Here is a 23,247-nt window from a genome sequence, read left to right as displayed (position 1 = left end):
ACGAAATCGTACAGGTCCGTTTGGAAAGTCTGTAGCAGAGCTTTTGTAAGGACCCGGAACAACTGTTCTTCAGTGTAGGTTGATGCTACCAACTCCGCCGCAGTGACGGAGTTGATAGACCTTCCTAATCTGGTCCTTGCCTCGAATTCCACTTTGACCAAGTGGGCCGGAATCCTACGTAGCTTCTCGGTGAATGGGTGGAAGCGCATCCGGATCGAGTTTACCTGCCGTAAACGTAGCAGGAGCGTCATTCCAGAACTCCACATCTGCGGGGAAGAGTAGAGAGGTAGCCTCTGTCTCTTTTAGCACTGGTAAGGGCTTATCCTTCGCCGCCGCTTGCATAGTTAGTTCCGCCACCTTGGATGTACAGGACGACGGAACTCCGTTTGGGGTCACAAACATTGTAAAGCTACCTTTATGGGGCGTTAGTTTGGTGTTAACGCAACCCCAGTCGGAGAGGGTGCGAACCCAAACAGCTTGAGCATGATCCCTAGGGAAGATCACTGTCTCCTTCGGGACCTTGTCTACTCTGACTAGCGCATGTTCTGCTAGTCTGACAAATCCGGGGAATGGGAATTGGAGACCCGGCAGGAAGAACTCAAAAGTCCTCCATCCGACGGGTTCCGCACCCTTCGATTGTCAACTTCCCATCTGAAAATGGGGCATGTAAAGCCAACCGCCGCGGGTTGTTATTCTCGAAGGCTGGCAGCTGTGACGCATCCGGCACTGTCATGGACAGAGCCGGGGTTCCGGAATGGAGGAATCTGGTCATCATCTCCTCCAGGGGCCCGATCCTCTCGGTCAGGGACGTTATTGCCTGGCCTGAGGTATCTGAGCCCGAGGCGAGTCGTATAGACTCAAGCCTCTCGTCAACCACTTCCCTAACCTTCGACATTAGAAGGTTAGCAAATGCCTCCTGGTCAAATCCGGACTCCGTCGCCTTGGATTTGGCGGATTTGGCTCTCGACCCTTTAAGAGGGGGAGAATCCTTGGCAGCAGGCGACTTGGCAGCAGAAGTCGACGGCTCCGGGGCCGATGACGACTTAGTCGCCGCTGACGGAGTCGGTTTCGATCCCTTTGGAAGGGATTTCGGTCTTACCAATTTAAGCTTGGGAATGACTGAAAGCGATCCTTCCCAAGCAGGGGTGGACTTAGAGAAGCCCCGGAAAGAAGAGGAAGAAGAAGGAGTAGGACTTAAGAGACTACCTGCCTCACTTACCTCCCCACCTACCTCCTCCTCGGTGGCCATTGGTTCGCGGTGAAGGCTGATGGCCGCCACCTCTTCCGTCATCAGGTCGCAATCTTGTTCCTCCGGGATGGGCAGCGTCGCCAATCGGATAGACTCTATGATGGGGTTGGCAATATGCGCTGGAACAGCCGTCGTAGCCGTGGCCCCCAGGTACAGAAGGGAGCACAGATCTTCAGCCAGGACGTACGGCTGTCCCGCCGGCGCATTCTTCCCAAAACCTGACACCCAACCCCTAAGCGCCACCCTTGCCTCATGCCGGAGGGACAAGGAAGCCTGTAAGAGAGGAAATCGAATTAACATTCCACTCGGGAACAGTATCTATAAGAAACTCCTTAAGTTATTGTAACAGAAATTCCATGCAAATGAAGCAGTAAGGATACTTACTTTCTCATCAGAGAGAAAAGGCACCATCTCATAGCAGACGGTGCATGCGTCCGGGTGCCAGACCATGTAGTGCTCAAGTTGCACGGCGCAGTTTGCGTGCGACCGGCAGACTACATGGTCGTAGGGCTTGCCGAGGGTAGCGGAGCACCCTACAGCTTGACAACGGACCATCTATAAGTTGAAAATTTCTTATGAGTATCAGCACCAAAACGCTGGAGTTAACTCCGGCGAGAGCATGCACCTTAACCTAGATATTGGTTCAAAACTTACTCACTAAATGATTTCAACTCACTGAATGAATAAAAGAAAATCTCTGGGTGTATTTGCCTGCTCCTGATTCTGTCCTCGGAAGGTAGATGTATGTCCAGTATGTGGGATCTGAGACCCGCCGTACTGGAGAAGAGGAAGGACCTAATCTCTACTATGGTCGGCTGAATCAGAAGGCTACGAATTATCGTAGTCTAAAACCTGACCCATCCACCGTCCCCACCGGAGTGGGGAACGACACGAGAACGGAAACTGAGCTGCGGCAACTTAGTACAATAACTCCGGCGGCGGGTGTGAGGACGAGTCACACTTCGTCGGCACCTTAAAGGTCCGGAGATATCTACAGAATAGTCCCCAAAGCTTAGCCTACTCAAAGTCTCATCTCTCATTGTCAAAAGTAATGCCGGCGGAAACGGGCTGAAGCGAGCGGAACAGGGGAAGGTAATTCCTCTATCTGAACCTGAACGCATCTAGGGGGGAGTGTAACTCCCAGCCCGAATCCATAGCCGGGGGAGGACAACTGGGAGGAGAGACCACTGAGCGGCGGAGCAGTATAAATGTACGATCCGGTGCGATGTCCGCTGACTGGTGTGATACTAGACCACTGTAAAGCCGGCAGAGCTATCCACTCAGAGACATAAGGTGATTACATATAATACCAGTAACCCCACCGCTCCAACCCCTCTCTTCCCCACTTAAGTGAAAAAGCTCGAGCGGTCGTTCATTGATAAGACTACTAGAACTGCGAGCTATAAGCCAGCGTCAGGCAGAGCCGAGCTAGGAAGTAGGGGAAGGGAGGGGAGGGGATGGTATGTATGTGGGGTGGTCGGTCGTGATCGCCTGGCCACCAACCCGATCAGAGATAGACACCTATTGAAGGCTGTGTAGCCTACTACTACAGGGGTAGTAGGCTGACTGGGCCTATGGCCCGTCGTGATTGGTACAGCGACCGATCGGTGATCACTCTCAAACGGGAGGTCATGGCCTACCACTAAAGGTTATACTAAAGGAGGCTAGGTCAGGACAATATACATACCAGACCACTTAATCTACAAGCAATACAATATGACAATTTGTCCAAAATGACAATTTGTCCAAAATTGCATTTTTCCTAACTATACAAACCTGAGGTCCTTTTACAATAGGAAGGTACTAGCGGCAGCTGGATAGGTCGTAAGCTTTCGAACAAGGGGTTCGGTAGTTAACTGCTTGTCCGACAGGCGCGCGCGCGCGACTGGGAGGTAAACAAATCACTTTTGCTTTTGGCCCAAGCAAAAACTGCAGAGTGAGGGGTGGCATGAGGTGGGAACTATGTGTAAAAGGACCCCAGGTTGTATAGTTAGGAAAAATGCAATTTTGGACAAATTGTCATTTGTTCCGACACGGCATACAAACCTTCGGTCCTTTTACAATAGGAAGACTCACTTCTTGGTGGGAGGAATCTGAGTCTTTTGTGAACAGACTGGTGTTCGCCCAACCTTGGAATGCCTCCCTGGTCGTAAGAGCGAGGGAGGGATCCAAGCCTCTGTCCGATTGATCGGGGTGTGCACCGCAGGATCAATGGTCAGACCTCTGGACCGAGTACTAAGAGAGAGGCAAGCGTATCTCTTCGTACCAGCAATGTAAGAACTTGTTCCTGTACAGGAGCAAATATAAAGTCATGGGTTTGTCTCTTGTAGGCATCCACTTCCCCCCCTTGTCGGGGGAAAGTGGTGGATATTCTGCTCCTATCCCTAGTGAAAGGGATAGGATGGGGCTCTGTCATATAGCTCCAACCTGCGCATCTCGTCCTCATCCAGCGTAGTGACGACCGTGGCCCTCTGCCCACAGGTAGAGGAGGAGGAAAAGACGGGAAGAGGGAGCCAGTCACTCACTCATTCACACATCCATCCGCACAGTCACACCAGGACTCGATGCTGTTTCAGCCTGCGAGGGTCTGGGTTAGCTACACAACTTGTTGAGCAGCCACCACGGGTCCCAAGGAAAAGGTATCCAAGGACCTGTGGGCAATATCCCGAAGGTAGAAGGAGGTGAAGGTAGTCTGGTTAGACCAGACACCTGCCTTCAGGACCTGCGCCATGGAGAAGTTCTTACGAAACGCCAACGAGGGGCCAATACTTCTGACTTCGTGAGCTCTCGGACGGGACGTACGGATGTCGTCACTACCATCAGCCTCATACGCCCTCCTGATGACCTCACGCAGCCAGAATGAAAGAGTGTTCTTGGATACTTCTTTCTTGGTTACCCCGGTGCTAACGAAGAGGCGTCGACACTCAGGCCTGAGGTGTCGAGTTTTCTTCAGATAGCGCCGTAGCCTTTGACTGTGGGGACTGAGAGGAGCTTCTCTCGGCGAAGAAACACGAGGAAATCCGCTGGTACACAGCTGCAGAGGACTGACGGACGTTTCCAGCCATCTCTGTTGCTGCGCTACGAGAAAAGCCTCTCGTTCGCAAGAGATGGTGGATAACAGCCAGCCGTGAAGTCGTAGGGACTGGACTGCTTGGTGGTACTGCTCGACGTGTGGCTGGGCGAGAAGGTTGTGCCAAGGGGGAATCTCTCTCGGTTTCTCCGCGAGAAGAGCCAGCAGGTCCGGATACCAAATGACCTGTGGCCATTTGGGAGCCACCAGGATCATCCTGAGATTCGGGGTGACCAGTGCTCGACTGATCACCTTGCGAATCAGGCTGAACGGGGGAAAGGCAGAGGCGAAGAGGTTGTCCCACGGGTGTTGAAGAGCGTCCTCTGCAGCTGCCCATGGATCCGGCACGGCTGAGAAGAAAACCTGAAGCTTTCTGTTGTGCCGGGTGGCGAACAGATCCACGACTGGTCGCCCCCACAGGTCGAAGAGCCTTTCCGCCACGTCCTGGTGTAGAGACCACTCGGTCCCTATCACCTGATCCCGACGGCTGAGCGTGTCTGCTACTACATTCCTCTTCCCTGGAATGTAGCGTGCCGACCGCTCTATTGAGTGTGCCTCGGCCCACTCGTGCACCTGCCGAGTCAACTGGTACAACGGGAGAGACCACTAGGCCCCCCGCCCTGTTTGTTGACGTAGGGCCACTACCAGTGGTGTTGTCGCACATCAACACCACTGAGTGTCCCATCAAGCGGTCCTGGAACTCTTGGAGAGCGAGAAACGCTGCCTTGAGTTCCAGTACATTGATGTGAAGGTGCTTGTCGTTCTCGTCCCACACTCCTGAAGTCAGCAACTCCTCCAGGTGTGCGCCCCATCCCTCGGTCGATGCGTCTGAGAACAGCTGCATGTCCGGGGGGGGAGTGCGCAGAGGCACTCCTTTTAAGAGGTTCCTGTCGTCCAGCCACCAGGCTAGGTCCTGCCTCGCCTCCAGTGTCAGTGACACTGGAAAGCTTGGGGGATCCGTCGCCTGTGACCAACTCTCCTTTAGTCTCCACTGGAGAGACCGCAGGTGAAGAACGCCTGTGAGGGACTAAACTTCTCGAGTGACGACAGGTGTCCGATCACGACTTGCCATCGCTGAGCTACCTGTTCCTGCCCGAGAACAGGAAAAACTGGGTTGGTCTGCCTCCCTGAATCTGCTGATCCGCGAGTCTGCGGGGAAGACTCGCCCTGCTACCGTGTCGATCAGCATACCCCAGGTACTTCATCCTCTGCTTGGGCTCGAGATCGGACTTCTCGAAGTTCACAACGATTCCCCCTGATCGCGACAGAACTCGAGTAGTCGATCCCTGTCCTGTAGCAACTGCGAGCGGGAGCTCGCCAGGACTAACCAATCATCGAGATACCTCATCAGACGTATCCCGTGCGAATGGGCCCAAGCAGACACCAGAGTGAACACTCGCGTGAACACCTGTGGGGCGGTTGAGAGACCGAAACAAAGTGCCCTGAATTGGTACACCGTCCCGTCGAGGATGAAGCGGAGGTACTTTCTGGAGGACTGATGAATGGGTATTTGGAAATACGCATCCTTCAAGTCCACTGAAAGCATGAAATCGTTCTCCCTGATGGAGTCGAGCACGGAACGTGCCGTCTCCATCGTGAACCGGGTCTGGCGAACAAACCGATTCAGGGGAGAGAGATCTATCACCGGGCGCCAGCCTCCCGTAGACTTTTCCACCAGGAAGAGTCGACTGTAAAAGCCCGGTGACTGATCCGTGACGATTTCTACAGCTCTCTTGCTCAGCATGGTCTTGATCTCCTGTCTCAATGCTACGTCCTTCGATGACCCTGGAACGTACGACTGCTGTTGGACCGGGTTGGAGGTGAGGGGTGGCCGAGATTCGAAGGGTAATAGATATCCCTCCCGAAGGACATCTACAATCCAGGTCTCGGCGCCGTAGCGCTGCCAAGTTGCCCAATGGCTGGCCAGGCACCCCCCCACTTCCGCAGCAGGTGAGGGGAACGCCGTCCCTAGCGTTTCCCCCCTTTCTTCGACTTCTTCCCAGAGCCTCCTCGGGAGAAGAGGGCTGGGAGGAGGGCTGGTTACGGCTCCCCTTTGCAGAAGTCGAAGAAGACAGAGTCTTTCCACGCGACTACCGTCTTAGCCACCGTGGAAGCGCTAGCCAAGCTCTTTGGCTTGGCCGCAGTTCGAGGCTGCCCAGAAGCCTTCGAAACTGCCTGGTGTACCAGACGGTCACTGTCGTCAGTGCGCCGTCTGTCCACTGCAGCGTCCACCGTCTCTCCTGGGAAGAGAGACGTGGAACTCCGTAATGGTCCGTTGCGAAGTCCCAATGCCGCTTCACGCCCAGCCGCCCTGGAAACTCGAGTAAGGTCAGCGTCCCTACGTCGGAGAACCAGGTTGGCCCACAGGTTTACCGTCTGGTGGGCAAGGAAGGAGATGGCTCTTCCCCCAGACTGGCAAAGTCTCCTAAAGGCCGAGTCATCTTCGGGAGAAATTCCCCCGGAGTTGGCTGCGACCTTAGATACTGTGAGGGACCACAGATCTATCCAGGAGACAGCCTGGAAAGCTGCCATGGCAGTGGATTCCAGGCCGAGTGCCTCTTGCTGCGAGAACCATAGGTTCTCGGACAGGAGCTGCTGCAGAGACACACCCGGCGTTAGCCTGGCTAACTCCGGGTTCACCTGTTTGGGCGGCATCGGGTCCTCAGATGGCACGTAAAAACGCCGCTGTCGCAGCAGAGGAGGTGGAAGCAGCTTGCTCGACCTGCCAGACTTGAGAGAACCGTCTTGCCCGGAGACAAGAGATTCTACCTGGTCCAGCACTGAGTCGGCAAGCTCAGACCGCGGCAAACCCACCGTCGGTCTGGGTTCCCTCTTCGGGCCCCAGAACGACTCGAGCCGGGACGTGGGCTCGGATGGTGGGAGCGGCGATCCTTCCCCAAGGTCGTTGTGCTGACGAATCAGCGCAATTACCTCGGCAAAGTTCCTCTGAATCTCAGGAGTGACTGCATCCTGCGGAGTAGGACCATCCAGTCCCTCGAACAGGAGCAGCTCCCGAGATCCTCCCCCCCTCGAGGGGGGGAACAGCGACAGACCCCTCTCGGTCTCCTCCAGCCACTTGTGCATACGACCTGGCCGGTCCGAGAACCGTGCCTGGTACGTAGGACGTCGTGGCGGGATCCTGAGGGGCGCACCCCTCACAATCACTCCTCAATACCTCGCTCCTCCCGGTGTAACCCGAGGAGGTTGAAGGTATGGGAGAGGCAGACCTGACGCTCCCTCCTCGCTTGCTGGCAGAACCATTGTGGCTTGGAGGACTGCAGGCGATCGTCAACCCGCGGCGGTGGCGATCGAGCTGCAGGCCTGGTCGAGCCGTCTCGCTGTGGAGAACGGCTGACTGAGGCACAGCGGCCCCGGTCTCGCGTGTCAGAAGAGCTGGTGCTGGTGGCCGTACCCGATCGCTCTCTGTGAGAGTGAGGTCAGGCGACCGGCGAGCTCCACTGTCACGGTGAGACCTGTGCATATCCTCACGGCGCGTACAATCGCTGTACCAGCCGTGGCTGGTGCCGGCGAACGGGGGGACCTCTTCCCAGCCTCAGCCCGTGGCCGGTCGTGGACCGTCACGTCAGCCCGGGTAGCCAGCTGGTCGCCGCGAGGAAGCGAGAGATTGGTTCTGGTGAGAGTCGCGTGAGCATCTGTCACCAGTCTTCCACTCCGCCGCCCCGTGAACCGTGACGCTGAGCTGGCTCAGAGGTCTGGTTCCTAGCTGTACGGTCGCTGGTGGGCGACCGTACACTCGGTACCTCTCGCGAACGAGAGGCCGAGACGGATCCTGCTGCCGTGGTCGAACCACTAACAGCAGGCGAGGAAGTGCCGGTGTTAGCCGGCACCCCTCTGGTCCCCGTAGTCTTCTTCCTTGCGGAAGAAGAGACGGGTCCTGCCCCCCGAAGGAGCAGGGTGACCAGCGGAAGAACCCCCCGTCTCACTGGAGCGAGACGGGCCCTTAGAAAGCTCCCGAAGGAGACTTCTTAGGGGGGGAGGAGGCGACCTTCTTCTTCTTAGGCTGTGTAGCCTTAGAAGATGAAGGGGGAGAGGCGGCAGACGACGACGACGAGAAGACGACGACGACACCTTCCTCCTCTTCCTCTTCTTCTTCGTCAGCTTCCTCAGGACCGATGTCAGATCTGTCATCCAGGGCGGAGCCGGGGCTGCTGTTGCCGAGGCAACAGGGCCCGGACGCACCTGTCCGAACAGATCGGCATCGGGAGCAGCGGCGCCACGAACAGGAACAACGTCAGCAGGTGCAGGCATCACAGAAACAGCAGTGGAGACGGCAGGAACAGATACAGGAACGGCAGCAGTGGTCGGCAACATCACGTCCGTAACAGCGGCTGGGCAGGTACGGCAGGTTACGGCAGGCTGTACAGGCAGACCAGGTGGACGGACCAGCGGCAACAGACATCCTAGGTTACTGGTGGGAGGTCCAGGGGCGACTCTTCGTGCACACGAAGTCCGGTCGAGGCAGCAACGGCACACCCAGGCGGCAGTCATCACACTCCCCCGTGTTACGGCGATTGGCCCCTGCACCGATGTAGTTGGTGTAACAGAGACCGCGTGCGGGGTGTACACCAGGTGAGGAGGTGAAGCATAGCCAGGAGTTGACAGGGTCGTGGTAGTGGTCGTCACCGTAGCATGCGTGACCGCCACAGAGCCAGCGAGATGGTAGAGCAGCCCCTGGGACACTCGGCACGCCCTGCAGACCCAACGATGCCCACACCTGTCCGAGGTCGTCCTTCGCGGCAACAGCACCTGAGGAAGCAAAAGGTCGGGTGATTAGCAGGATCCTCTACCCGTCCGTGCGATGTAGACGAACGGATAGAGGACCCAGAATACAACTCCACGTCAGGGTATCTCGACAGATCGGGTGAGGAGAAGGACCTAGAAACCCCCCCGAAATGGAAGGCGCCAACGTGGGACTGAGCGGGGCGGCAGGAAAGAAGACGAAGTGTCCGTAACCAAAGGAGTCGCGGGAGAGCTTTCCGACGACTCCTTTGCAGGCCTTCGCTTCTTCCTACCTTCGTACAAGCCCCACTGCGCCTCCGACCAAGACATACATACTTCACAGGGCTCGGCTCGGGTACATTCGCGGCCCCGACACCGAGCGCACAAAATATGGGGATCAATTTCTGGAAAGGAGCGGAACTTACCGCATTTACGCCCTTCGGTACCCGGGCACAATCTCCGGAGGGTAGCGGGGCGTGGAGACTCCATAATTGATCAGCTTAATTATCACAATTGATGAAAAAAGAAAGGGAATGATTGTACTTACAATGATTACGCAACACAAACACAACCATACAACCAAGGGAAAGCAAACGACGAGAAGCGGGCAGAGAGCGTTGAACACACACGTCCACTCGCTGTGAGGCCGAAAGCAAAAGTGATTTGTTTACCTCCCAGTCGCGCGCGCGCGCCTGTCGGACAAGCAGTTAACTACCGAACCCCTTGTTCGAAAGCTTACGACCTATCCAGCTGCCGCTAGTACCTTCCTATTGTAAAAGGACCGAAGGTTTGTATGCCGTGTCGGAACAAAAATTATATATAATAATAATGAGGCATCATGGAAGAGTTGCAAAAGGAACATAAGGTGAAAGGAGAATACCCAGTATGGATCTAGCCTAAACTTCCAAGATCACTACGGAACCGGTCAGGTAGGCCAGATAACCTCCAAGGACATCATGGTGTTGACAGTGGCCCTGGACCAAACCCTCCAAATTCGAATTTTTCGACCTGGACAGGTAGGGAGGATAGGTCCAACAATATGATAAGAGAGAGACACTCTATCCTTGATATCCTCCCCGCTAGCACCGTAGAACAGATGGGGAGAGAGGCATAAGGGGTATAGGGGTAGGGGCACCTGGCCTACCTTCCAAAACCTAGCCTAGGCTTGGTCGGGTAAGCCAGGGAGGGAAGCAACTCTTCCAACCTCTCAGTGATATGAAAATCATCAACGTACATAAAGTTAAGTACCTATCTGGTCCGCATTAAACAATAACGCATGCATGTCTCACATCGGGAGAGAGAGAGAGAGAGAGAGAGGACTCTCTCCTCTCCAATGATAAATACGATAGGCTACTAGTAGCCTAACAAAATTACATAAACAATATGTGATAAAATTACGCACAGAGAGGCACGAACACGCTGTTGAGAAGCTGGGGGGAAGCAGAGGCTAGAATATAAATTAATCAACCCTTCTTTAAAAACCCCAAAGGATGTCATGAGCGTGTTAGGTCTTCCTTCCGAACCAATCCGAACTCGGTCGGCTAAATAATTAAGAACGTGATACGAAAAAACGTCACTGATGACTGTAATGAATATAAAATTAACATAAAATTAAAAATAAAAAGGAAATAACGAGTAATAACAACACACGTGCTCTGATGATGCACCCAAAATGGCGGCAATGAACTAGCAGGTGTCCCCAAAACCGTTTTCTGGGGAAGGGGCCGAAGGCAACAAATGGAATGCATCGTAATGATACAAATTACGAAAATGTTATTGTTAGTATACAATAAGGTTTTGTACATACTTACCTGGCAGATATATACTTAGCTATACGTCTCTGACGTCACGACAGAATTCAAAACAATCGCGGCACACGCGACAAAGGTAGTCAGGTGATCTACCTTACCCGCCGCTGGGTGGCGGCTGTAAGAACCAATCTCCCTTTCCAGCCAGAATTTTTCCTTCCACCGGTCTCCTGAGGGGAGGCTGGGCGGGCCATCAATCGTATATAGTCTGCCAGGTAAGTATGTACAAACCTTATTTTGTATACTAACAATAACATTTTTGTACATGAACTTTCCTGTCAGATATATACTTAGCTGATTGACACCCTTGGTGGAGGGAAAGAGACAGCAATATAGATATGGAAAAAAGGGGAAAACAACACTAGTTGTAGGATGTAAATACAACCTTGGTTCTTACCTGTTTAGGCAGAAGACTTCGTAGTTACTGTCTATGAGTCTGTGTTGCCTTAAGAGCTTCAGCGAGGGCGTGACCTACAGCTGACAGACTCTTTGGGTCTATCAAAGGGATTTGGTTATCGCTTACTTGATAGAATCCGAGCAGGATCTGTCAACGGGGATTCGCCCACTTATATGACAGAACCTAACCACTATCATTGCAAGGAGCTCAAACATAAACCGATCACCTAACCAATCTAATCATTGTTAGACTACGAAATGAAAAACATGCCTACCCACATGTTCTTTCAAACAACCAAAAAACTTACAATCCTAACAAGGGGAAAAAATATATATACTACTAAGGATATGTCTCAGCTCCCTGCCCCAGCACCGAATCCGCCGATACGTACGGGCCTAACCCGAAGCACTTTTCATACGTAATTTTGACGTCTCTCAGATAGTGGTTTGCAAAGACTGAGTTTGCAACGCCAGAATGTTGCCTTCATAATATTACTCAGGGATATGTTTTTGTTAAAAGTCAATGACGTGGCAATAGCTCTTACCTCATGAGCTTTGACCTTAAGAACTTTGAATTGACTTTCATCACATATCGCATGCGCTTCTTTCACCAGGCTTCTGATAAAGAAAGAAAGCGCATTCTTCGAAAGAGTCCTCCTTGGATCTCTTACAGAGCACCAAAGGTTGACATCATTGCCCTTAAGTTTTTTCTTTCTCTGTAGATAGAATTTTAAACTTCGTACTGGGCAAAGCGACCTCTCTGCTTCCTCGCCTACTAATGCAGACAAGCCTTGTACTGCAAAAGCTCCTAGGCCAAGGATTTGAGGGGTTCTCGTTCTTGGCTAAGAACGAAGGAAGGAACGAACAGATAGCTGCATCTCCTCTGAATCCCACATTTCCTTCTAGTGCATGGAGTTCACTAACCCTCTTTGCGGAAGCCAATGCCATGAGAAAAACTTGTCTTCTTCGTGAGGTCTCTAAACGAGGCAGACTGAGGCGGTTCGAACTTATTGGACCTCAGGGTAACGTAGCACTACATCCAGATTCCAACTCGGAACCCCTGGAGAAACCTTCTTGGATGTTTCAAACGATCTTATTAGATCAATGAATGGTCCTTTATCTTCTGAAATGTTTAAGTTTCTGTGCCTAAACACTGCAGATAGCATGCTACGATAGCCTTTAATGGTTGATACCGCCAATCCACTTTCTTCCCTAAGGAAAAGTAAGAAGTCTGCTATTTGGGTCACAGAGGTACTGGAAGAGGAAAAGTGATGGTTCCTACACCATCGCCGAAAGAACGTCCCAACTTCGATTGGTAGACTCTAAGGGTAGAAGGCCTTCTTGCTGCTGCGATAGCCGTTGCAACTCTTGCAGAAAAGCCTCTCGTTCTGACCAAACTTTTGACAGTCTGAAGCCAGTCAGATCTAGCGGGGAGGTTTTTGTGATACCTCTCGAAGTGGGGTTTGTCTGAGCAGATCGATCCTCTGTGGTAATGTTCTCGGAAGATCTACTAACCATTCCAGTACCTCTGTGAACCATACTTGTGGCGGGCCAGAACGGGGCTACCATCGTCATCCTTGCTGCCTCCGATTCTGCAAATTTCTTTAGAGTCTCTCCCAGTATCTTGAATGGAGGAAAAGCATACATTGTCTAGACCCTTCCAATCTAGTAGAAACGGCGTCTATCGACACTGCCCTTGGGTCCGATATCGGAGAGCAGTAGTTGGCTATCCTCGCATTCTTGGCTGTGGCGAAGAGGTCTATATGAGGCTTGCCCCAAAGCTTCCACAGGTCCTGGCAAACATCCTCGTGAAGAGTCCACTCTGCAGGCAGGACTTGATCTTTCCTGCTTAGGAGGTCTGCTCTGACGTTCTTTTCTCCCTGTACGAACCTGGTAAGGAGACAAATCTTCCTTTGCTCTGCCCAAAGCAGAAGTTCTTTTGCTGTCTCGTACAGGGAGAAAAGAGTGAGTCCCCCCTGCTTCCTGATGTAAGCCAGGGCCGTGGTGTTGTCCGAGTTGATCTGTACTGCTGAAGCTAGGACGTGGGGCTCGAAAGCTTTCAAAGCTAGCCAACCGCCATCAGCTCCTTCTTGTTGATGTGCCAGGTCACTTGTTCCTTCTTCCAGGTGCCTGACACTTCTCTTGAGCCGAGCGTTGCTCCCCAACCTGTTTCCGAGGCGTCGGAAAGAATAAACACTTGGTTGGGGTTAGGAATGTGAAGGGACATCCCTTCTGCAAACCTGAGAGGGTTGGCCCACCAAGAGAGGTCCTTCGTTGATTTCCCTTGAGATCTCGAAGGCGAACTCTAGGTTTTGCGGAACGAACACCTCCAGTTTCGATTGTAGAAAGAACTGGAGAGGTCTGAGGTGCAACCTTCCTAGGAGAAAAGGAACTTGCTCCAACGAGGAGAGTTTTGTCCCCAACAAACTCATCCACTCCCTCGCTGTGCATACTTCTTTCTCTAGGAAGGCTTTGACTTTCTCTGACCCTCGGGCTATCCGTTCTGGAGACGGAAAAGCCCGAAAATCCAGAGAAGCCATCCGAATCCCCAGATAGATACGATCTTGACTGGGGATCAACTGAGACTTTTGAAAGTTCACCAAAAGTCCCAGAGAACTTGCCATGAAAAGGGTCTTTTGTAGGTCCTCCAAACATCTTTTCTGCGACTTGGCTGATTAACCAGTCGTCCAAGTAAAGGGGACACTCTTGACTCCCTCCAAATGTAGCCATCTTGCTACATTTTTTCATTAGTCCTGTGAAGACCTGGAGGGCTGTTGAAAAGGCCGAAGCACAAAGCCCTGAACTGGAATATCCTTCGTCCCATCATGAACCTGAGGTATTTTCCTTGAAGAAGGATGGATAGGCACATGAAGTAAGCGTCCTGAAGATCTAGGGACACCATCCAGTCCCCTGGCCGAAGGGCCGCCAACACTGAGGATGTCGTCTCCATGGCGAACTCCTCTTTTCTACAAAGAAATTCAGGGCGCTTACATCCAGAACCGGTCTCCATCCTCCTGAGGCTTTTGGAACTAGAAAAAGGCGGTTGTAAAAGCCCGCTGAGCAAGGGTCGCTCACTAGCTCTATAGCCTCTTTCTCGAACATTTATTCCACTGCTTGTGTTTAAAGCAAGGCTCATGATGGGATCCTGTACCTGGCCACCAACTCCCTCGGAGTCGTTGTCAACGGTGGTCTTTCCGTAAAGGGAATCAGATATCCTTTCCGGATAATCGAGAGGGACCAGTTGTCCGCTTCCTCTCTTTGCCCAGGCTTCCGAGAATCTTAGAAGTCTGGCACCTACTGGTGTTTGGAGGACTACTTCCCTACTTCTTAGCTCTGACAGAGCGTGAGAAGGCTCTACCTCTCTTGAAAGGTCTATTACTTCTCGAGGTAGAGGCTCTAGAAGGAGGGCCCCCTCGAAAGGGCTCCTGTCTAGCTGGAGTCTCCTTCTTCGTCTTCGTCTGGAAGGAGGTCCTAGGCTTCCGTGCCGACTGCGCGAGCATGTCCTGAGTCGCCTTCGCAGAGATAGATCCTGAGATGTCCTGTATTATCTTCTTTGGAAAATAGCAGAGGCGAGAGCTGCGAATACAGAAGAGAGGCTCTTTGGGCATGCGAAACAGACTTAGTCAGAAAAGAGCAGAAGACTGATCTCTTCTTAAGGATCCCTGCTCCAAACAGGGAGGCTATTTCGCTCGATCCATCTCTAAACTGCTTTATCAATGCACGTTAGAACACTGTTGAGATCTTCTGGCGAAATAGCATCCGGGTTCTGAGTCTTCTTAGCCAAGACCCCCAAAGACCAGTCAAGGAAGTTGAAGACTTCCAAGACTCTAAACATTCCCTTCAGCAGGTGCGTTCAGCTCGTTATAGCCCAGGTTAGTCTTAGCAGACAAAAGAGCCGAGCGTCGTGCTGCATCTACCAGAGAAGAGAAGTCCGCATCCGCCGATGAAGGAAGACCCAGGCCTAGGGGTTCTCCAGACTCGTACCAAAATCCCAGTCTGCCCGTAAGCTTGGAAGGAGGGAAAGAAAACACAGTCTTCCCTTTCTCTTCCTTAGAAAGCAGCCAATCACCAAAACCTCTCAAAGCCTTCTTCATTGAGATGGTTGGCTTCATCCTCACACAAGAGGAAACTTTCGTCTTCTTCGAAGTCGAGAATAAAGAGAGAGGAGACGGAGGAGCGACGGGAGTAAGGGAGTCTCCAAACTCTTGAAGAAGATCTGTAAGGATCTTATAGGACGAAACTGACGAGTCCTTCACCAAATCCTCTTCTGAAGGTTCAAACTTCATCCACTGAAGAACCCTCCGCTTCTTACGAGGGCAGTTAGCCTTCTCTAAAGAAGTGCGCCTGTCCAGAGAGTGTCTAGTAGCAGACTGGCGCCTATCAGGGGAAGCCAAAGTTTCTGGAGAGCTCCTCTCGAATGAGTCTTCCTAACTCTGATGAGTGCTGTGCTCTTTGATCCTTAATCCTACTCCTAGAATTCCGGGCTTCCAAAGGGGAGCGCCTGCTAGGAGGAAGAGCCTACTATGCTCAAGGCTCTTCTCAGGATCCATGCGCCTGTTCGAAAGGAGAGTGGCTGCCAGGCGAGCTGCGCCTACCATGAGGCGAACGCCTACTAGGCTCTTGGCGCCTACTTACAGGAGAGCGAAACCCTGGAGAAGGTCGCCTACTAGGAGACCGGCGTCTACCATGCTCCACAAACTTCGATCCAGACTTGTGTGTCTCTTCAAAAGGTAGTCTCCCAGAAGAGACATATCTTTCAGGCTCTACACGCCTGTCCTGAACAGAGCGGCTAAAAGGAGAGCCGCGCCTATCAGGAGAAAAGCGCCTATCCTCCGCACCACGCTTGGGAGCGGGAGAGCGTCTACTTGGGGAGTAGCGCCTACTAGGCTCAAGGCGCCTAACAAAAGGCGAGATCCTGTCTCTTGACGAATCCATCAAAGAGTAGGCTCTCTTATCCGGAGAATGAAGGATCTTCGGAAAAGAGCGAGAAGACGAGGCTGTACGCCTGTCTTTAGACGAACGCCTACTAGGCGCTAGATCCCTTCCTACTGGAGAGATGTAGTCACCAGTAGAAAGCTTCTTGGGCGATTGACGCCTGGAAGACGACAAGCGCCTACCGAGGGAAGAGCGCCTCCTTCCATCCGCTGATACAGGAGAGATAACCGACTCTGACTGAGACGGTAACACAGGCGAAGGAATCCTAGACTTCTTGACAGGGAGAGAGACGTCTTTCCGACGCGTTCCTCCTGCCAAGGAGCCCGCCAGCGCCGAAATCTGCGTTTGCAGTCCAGCAAGAATTCGAGCTGGAGATCTTGCAAAATCCTCCACCGGAGAAGAGGCTCGAAGCCTACTATGAGGCGAGAACTCCTGCTCCCTCCTGGGTTTCTTGATCTCTACTTCCGGCTCTTCTGGAAAAACTTCCGGGCTGGAAGGAAAGGCGCCAGGAGCCTTCCAGGCTCTCTTCAGCGGTCGCGAAGAATCAGAGGCGCTCCATCCTCTTCTAGGCGAAGGTGAGGAAGAAGAGAAGCATTGGCGCAATACCTCCTTCTTCGCGCGAACAAGGGCAGCCTGGGTACGAGCATCAGGATCTACCGAGGGGACGCCTGATCGGTGGGAGTTCTCCCTAACCTTCCTGCGGCTGTTGACTTTCCTCCTCCACTGGGACTGGGAGTCTGGAAGAGGTCTAGGCCTGGAAGCATTAAGGAGCCGATCAGACGCACCCTCCACTGCACTGGGGTCACTGCACATTTCACCTTCACTACTCTTACCTTGCAACGAACGAATCTTCTTTTCCATGCTAAGGATCGTGGCTCTCATGGTTGCCACTTCCGTAGTCGTATCCTTAGGTTCGATGCAGGGCGCAGGAGCTGAAACTGGAGAAGGTTCTAATGCTACAACAGGATTTTCTTCTACCTCGCTAATACGAGACTTACTAGAACTCCTAGACGAAGCCTTTCTCACCCTGTCTTTCTCTAACTTCCTCAAGTAGGAAGAAAGAGCCTTCCATTCACCCTCATCCAACTTCTCACACTCCTTACACGGGTTAACAAAAAAAAAAAAGAACATTCTTTCCCTCTACATTTAAAGCAAACTGTGTGAGGATCTACCGTAGCTTTCGGTAGTCTCACCTTGCATTCATCCATAGAGCACACCCTAAACATAGAAGATTTCTTAACCTCTAACTCAGACATCTCGAAATCAAAGAAAATTCCAAATCAATATCCAAAAACAATCCACAAATGCGTATGCCAAGCCAACAAGATCAGGTACTTCACCGAAAGTCAGTCCAAATAAATCCACGGCAACGAGAATTGAATAAAGCTGTCAGGAGGTAACAACCACAGGTGTAGTCGTCACCGGCGACAGAAAAATTCTGGCTGGAAAGGGAGATTGGTTCTTACAGCCGCCACCCAGCGGCGGGTAAGGTAGATCACCTGACCTACCTGTCGCGTGTGCCGCGAGTTTTGAATTCTGTCGTGACGTCAGAGACGTATAGCTAAGTATATATCTGACAGGAAAGTTCATGTACAAAAACACCAATTGGAATACTCAACTTAGATGAAGGAGGAAGTTCCACAGAGGACATCGCTGGTTTCTAGATAAAGCACTAAGGGAGCTCGGAGACGCGTGTTGCACTCACAGTGCTAATTACAGGAATGAAGATGGCGGGCGGGTAGTAGTAGTAGCGAGAGCGAGCGGAAGGTAAGGGGAGTAGCCTTTGTAACGGCTCTTGCCATGGGAGGGACTTTGAAGAGGAATCCTCTGATTGGCAGAGGACCTGTGAGTAGTGGCTTCCACTCGCCCTTATGCTTATACCGACGCCCTTGGGGTGTTCGAGCTGAGGGTAGTAACTTCAGCATACCATGCTAGCTTTTTCTCTGGTATATTTAGGATCTATTTATACTTAGAAAAGTGAGCTATACTTAGAAAAGTGAGCTACAGGAACTTTTCACCGGCAGACACAGGTCGAACCCAGAAATGGCTATTGGTATGCTTTGTTTAAACTAATAAATACATATAAGGGAAGTAATAGCTTTAATAACTGAAAAACCAGAAAGCTGTTACACTGTAAAACAAGCTATTGAGTTTATAAAGGGTAATTTGCAAGAAAAAATATGAAAATAACACTTGACATAATCAAATGTAATGTATAATAAAAACAGCCATTAAGTTTGACAAGAATTTATGATAGCTTGAAGAATATGTTACAAACTGTCATCTCTTGTGAAATACTGTATCAAGATTAAAATGCAGTGCCAAACCTTGGAAATATTTTTCCTCCAGACAGTGAATACATTTTCCATTTTTGTAAGAGGAAAACATTTCACAACACTACTACTTTCGCTCACAGTTTCTTTCAATATGGCAGCTTTTATCTATGTAAACATGAAAGGTAGATAGTGGCAAGATTGGAATTAGCCCACTGAATCACAGGTTTGCTTGCTTGGAAGCTTGAATTTCGAGTCAGTGGCCCCTGTGGGCTTGTTCCATATGAATATGTTTCATCTACTGAATAATATAGGTAATAATAATAATGGGACTTTACTGTACTGTTAGAGTTGTTCTGTTCTTGACAAAATCCATATTACTACTGTAGGTCAGACAAAAATACTGTATACGTAGTACTGTCTTTTATGGGCTTATATACTGGTCTGTTGCAGGATTTAATAATTTTCAGTAACAAGTTTATGCCTATGCATGTACAGTTGCGAAAAATTGTCTTCAGTTAAGCTTTAGAAGTGAATAGATAACACTCATTAGCCTTATGAAGGATCATGCTTTAGACCTCTGCAAAGGACACTTAGTAAATGCTCAGCGTTCCATTACATCATGGTTGACTGCACCAGACTTTTTCAAACCAGTTAATCATGTGACACAAGGCTCATCAATTACAGTAGGTTTAATATCAAGTACAAATGGCTTTACATCTTTATACATCTCGCTGTGTTCTGATGCTAAATCAGAAACATCTTGCTTAACAGTGCTTTTGACATCCTCAGTTGTGTTTGAATCATCACTAATATCATTTTCAGATAATTCTGGACATACAGCCCTGCTGTTCTTTTCTTCTCTTCCTAGAGGAGTACTCCTATAATTTTCTGGGGTCTCCAAACTAGGAGCACCTTTTTCATTCTCATCAACAACAAATATTGTCTCAAATACTGGTCTCATCTCAGCTTCTTGGCCACTATGAGTCTCAAAATGTTTACGCAGATTCCCCTCATAAATATAGGATTTACCACATACAGAGCACTTAATACTACTACCAACTGAATGTAACAACAAATGTTTATTTAAACTCGACTGCCGAGAGAGAAGTTTTCCACAGTATGGACATTCATATTTCTTCTCATTTGTATGAACAACTTTGTGCTTTTCTAGATCTGATCTTTGGAAGAAACCACTGCCACAGAGATCGCATCGATTACTTCTCACACCAGTATGTATCCTCATGTGCTTCATTAAATTTGACTTCATAGAAAACCCCCTGCTGCACACAACGCATTTGTGTCTTCTAAAGCCTGTATGTACTGTTTGGTGCACTCTCAAATCAGACTTTCTAGAAAATTTCTTGTCACATATGTCACAATGATATTTTTTCACTCCTGTATGAATAACCATATGAACAGTTAAATGGGCTCTCTGCGAGAACTCCCTGTCACATAACTCACACTTATAATTTTTTTCTCCTGTGTGAACAACCATGTGTTTCTTGAGACAAGAAGAATAGGAAAACTTTTTCTGACATATATTGCACTCGTAATTTTTCTCACCAGTGTGTACCACAGCATGTTTTATTAAAGTTGCTTTTAGTGCAAAACATTTACCACATATATCGCAAACATGTTGCTTTTCTCCCGTATGAACAAGCATATGTTTAACCAGGTTAGACTTGATAGAAAACTGTTTTGAACACTGCTCACATTTATGATTCTTTTCACCAGTGTGTGTTAACATGTGTTTTACTAAAGTCTGTTTATGGAAGAACTCCTTATTACACTCAGAACAACAATAAGACCTTTTGCTTTTTCTTCTCTCTTTGTGCAATACTTTATCACCACACACAAATTCCTTGTTTACTTTAACCTTCGACCCCAGTTCTTGATATTTCTTATCATTTTCAGTACTGCCCATTGCACTGAGAAACATATGTTGAAAACTTTCCATATATTGGTTTTTATTACACCCCAGTGCACTGTTAGACGACTTATCAACATTTTCTGTTATTTGATCATGTGTATTTTGAGAGCTTCCTTTTTTCATGATATTTTTGTCCACTTCATTCTGGCCCTGGGAAACATCACAAACTCTTTTTTCATCGACTGTTGAAGCCTTATTGCAGACTCTCCCCTGAGAATGACTGCTATCTTCCACACCTTCATCACAACTCGGGGAATAACATTCTTCAGAATCTACAATTTTCTCAGTTTTCACAACAGCATTACTAAAAGGCTTGTTATGAGGATGCCTCTCTTTTATTCTTTCATGGAGTTCATCTTGATGCTGAGAAGTCATTTTCTCAGACAATTCCTTAATTAATGTTTCACCAATAAAGGTGGCAGTACTTCCTCTATGTTCTGATAAAATTCCTTGTTCTTTTTCCATTGCAAGGTCAAATAATGCCTTAAATGTGACAAGAGGTTTATATAAAAATAAATGCACACTTGACTTTTAACATTACGAGCACTGGAGTTAAGGTTTTTGAGAATACACTATAGCTATTAACAACCAAATTAAAAACAAGTTAATACACAGAACTTATTATGAGTAACAAAACTTTTACCAAATCCCCACCACAAATAATCTGTAAATCTGAGGTCTTCTTGACAGAGGTGATGCGACTTGCAATAATACTTCTTAATTATCATGAGAAGACTCTGCAATAGAAGAGAAATAAGAATTCTTAATTATATCAACTTAAATATATTTACTTCATCAAATTAAAATGTAAACAATTATAGTATATGATCATCAGGGGTGCATCCCCAACTTTTAGTCATCCACTCTGATTTTACATAAACTTCTTGTTGCAATTATTCAGTAGTTTAAATCATACAATACAGTTAACACTTTCACCTCCTGTAATGTTGGGAGAACTACTTTTAATATATTAATCTGAAAAGGTGGTCAGTGCTGTTGCATGCACTGGGGAGTCATAACCAGAAAATGACAAAACTAAGGAACTTATATATACTGCTAGAGGGGAAGCAATCAAACGGAATTAATTATTAAGAGGTAGAAATCAATGAAGCTGGGACTTAAGAGGTTCCAAAGAATCTTTAGCTTTGGTTACAGAGCAGTATAAAACACACATTGTCAGGAACACCACATAGACATAAAGAAAGAAATAAAGAAACTTATGGAAAATATGTCAGCATATTTGATAACAAAACCACTGACAGAATGACACTGTACTGACAATACATGAAACTGAAAATTTGCCAATAGCAATACATTTACTAAATTAATAACATAAAAACGGAAAAAATAACCAAAGGATAATGTGCTTAAATATACTCTAACAAGAGAATTCAAACCAAAGATTATGAAGGGCAATGGCACAGCCCAATCCCAGTATTTGTGAACAGCACAGTCCTGTAAATGGTAACAGACGTAATTTCATGAAGTTCAAGTGGATATCATAGTTGTAGATACCACTTCTATATATGGCTAGCCATATTCTATGCGATTGACCAATATGAGTAAAGCAAAGCCCTTCCATGTCCCAGGAAAGGACCCAGCAACTCCGGTTATGGAATGGAAATTAGCTAAATTCGTCAAAGTTAATTATAGTTACCTGTAAATGAAAGAAAGTGCAAAATCCGATAACAAATTGAGATACGATACAAGTCTTGGGTAACTCTCACCTGAAACAAGCCGACAAACTGCCTACTTTTCTTGTGTTTTCCCGTCAGTTTTCGACATTGCAAGTCTCAGTGAGACCTTTTCCGACTTGACTTGTACATTGCTGCTTCAGATATTAGGTGCTTTGCGCCCCCTGAGATTGATAAGTCCTAAGGGAAGCAGCAACAACTCGAGCCTTCTTGTTATGATGTTTTGACAATTCATGTATTAATCTGCGGTGTTTCGGTTTGTATCGTGAAAAGATGCGTTTATTTGACTGTTTACGGCGTTTCTCACTCAAACATCATTACATTATATTTTTTTTGTTTTTGTATTCTTATATTCATTACTGTTTTTTTTGTATTTAAATATTTACTTGTATGTTATTCCCTCTGTTGATGCCAACTTTGTTATTTAGTGGTGTTTCAGTCGTGTTCCATGTGAGTAGTAATAATAAAAAGAAGAGAAATATCCATGGTGCACAGTTTTTACTGCCGTCATTCCGTTTATACTGGAATCCGGACCAGTTTTTGTAACACCATCTGTTACATATTGATACATCACATTATTTTACTTGCCCTACTCCTCACCCACAACATTTACGCTACCTGGCTTCTTTCCATATACAACCTTCTCCTTTGTTTCCTGTCCAGTCACCGCAGCCTTGTGCTAACATAAGTTTTTTTTTTATAATTTCTTCCATTCCTTTTTTTAACCAGACCTAACCTTTCCCAGCGTTTCTACCATGGCTGCTACAGTTACTCTCACTTAAGTTACATACTTAAGTATGTAACAGAAGGCTTCAGTACTGATCAATTGGGCACAAACAATTGTCAAATTCTTTGGACATACCTGCAACTGTCTTCAAGTATTTTTTTTTAAATTGCTTTATAGACAGGTGATCATTTTCCTTATGTTTTCTTATAGAATTATAATCAAACAAGTAATTCTTGTCCATTTATTGTATTTTTCATTGCCGTAGCCGTATCACTCCTTTGTCAGTTAGACTGTCAACAAATTTCTCATTTTGATTTCTGAGTTTTCCCCGTCCCTTCAGAATAATTTAAGACAGAATAATAAATTCTGAAGTAAATTAGGTATAAAACTGTAATCAAAAATACTTGTTTAAAGAAGTTAAT

The 23,247-nt window shown here is 48.5% G+C and overlaps 1 protein-coding gene across 1 annotated transcript; it reads right to left on the bottom strand.

Moving 5' to 3' along the window:
• Positions 1-18,281: 18,281 nt before the first annotated feature.
• On the bottom strand, positions 18,282-22,363 carry LOC135200386 (zinc finger protein 723-like). Its single transcript, XM_064229006.1, has 2 exons — positions 22,132-22,363; positions 18,282-21,141 (listed from the first exon to the last, which is right to left on the bottom strand). The coding sequence occupies exon 2, from the start codon at positions 20,867-20,869 to the stop codon at positions 19,130-19,132; it is 1,740 nt and encodes a 579-aa protein (XP_064085076.1). The 5' UTR covers positions 20,870-21,141; positions 22,132-22,363; the 3' UTR covers positions 18,282-19,129.
• Between the last annotated feature and the right edge of the window lie 884 nt (positions 22,364-23,247).

This window comes from Macrobrachium nipponense, chromosome 26 (genome assembly GCF_015104395.2).
Source record: "Macrobrachium nipponense isolate FS-2020 chromosome 26, ASM1510439v2, whole genome shotgun sequence".
Taxonomy (NCBI): domain Eukaryota; kingdom Metazoa; phylum Arthropoda; class Malacostraca; order Decapoda; family Palaemonidae; genus Macrobrachium; species Macrobrachium nipponense.
This window is presented reverse-complemented; position numbering and strand designations above follow the sequence as displayed.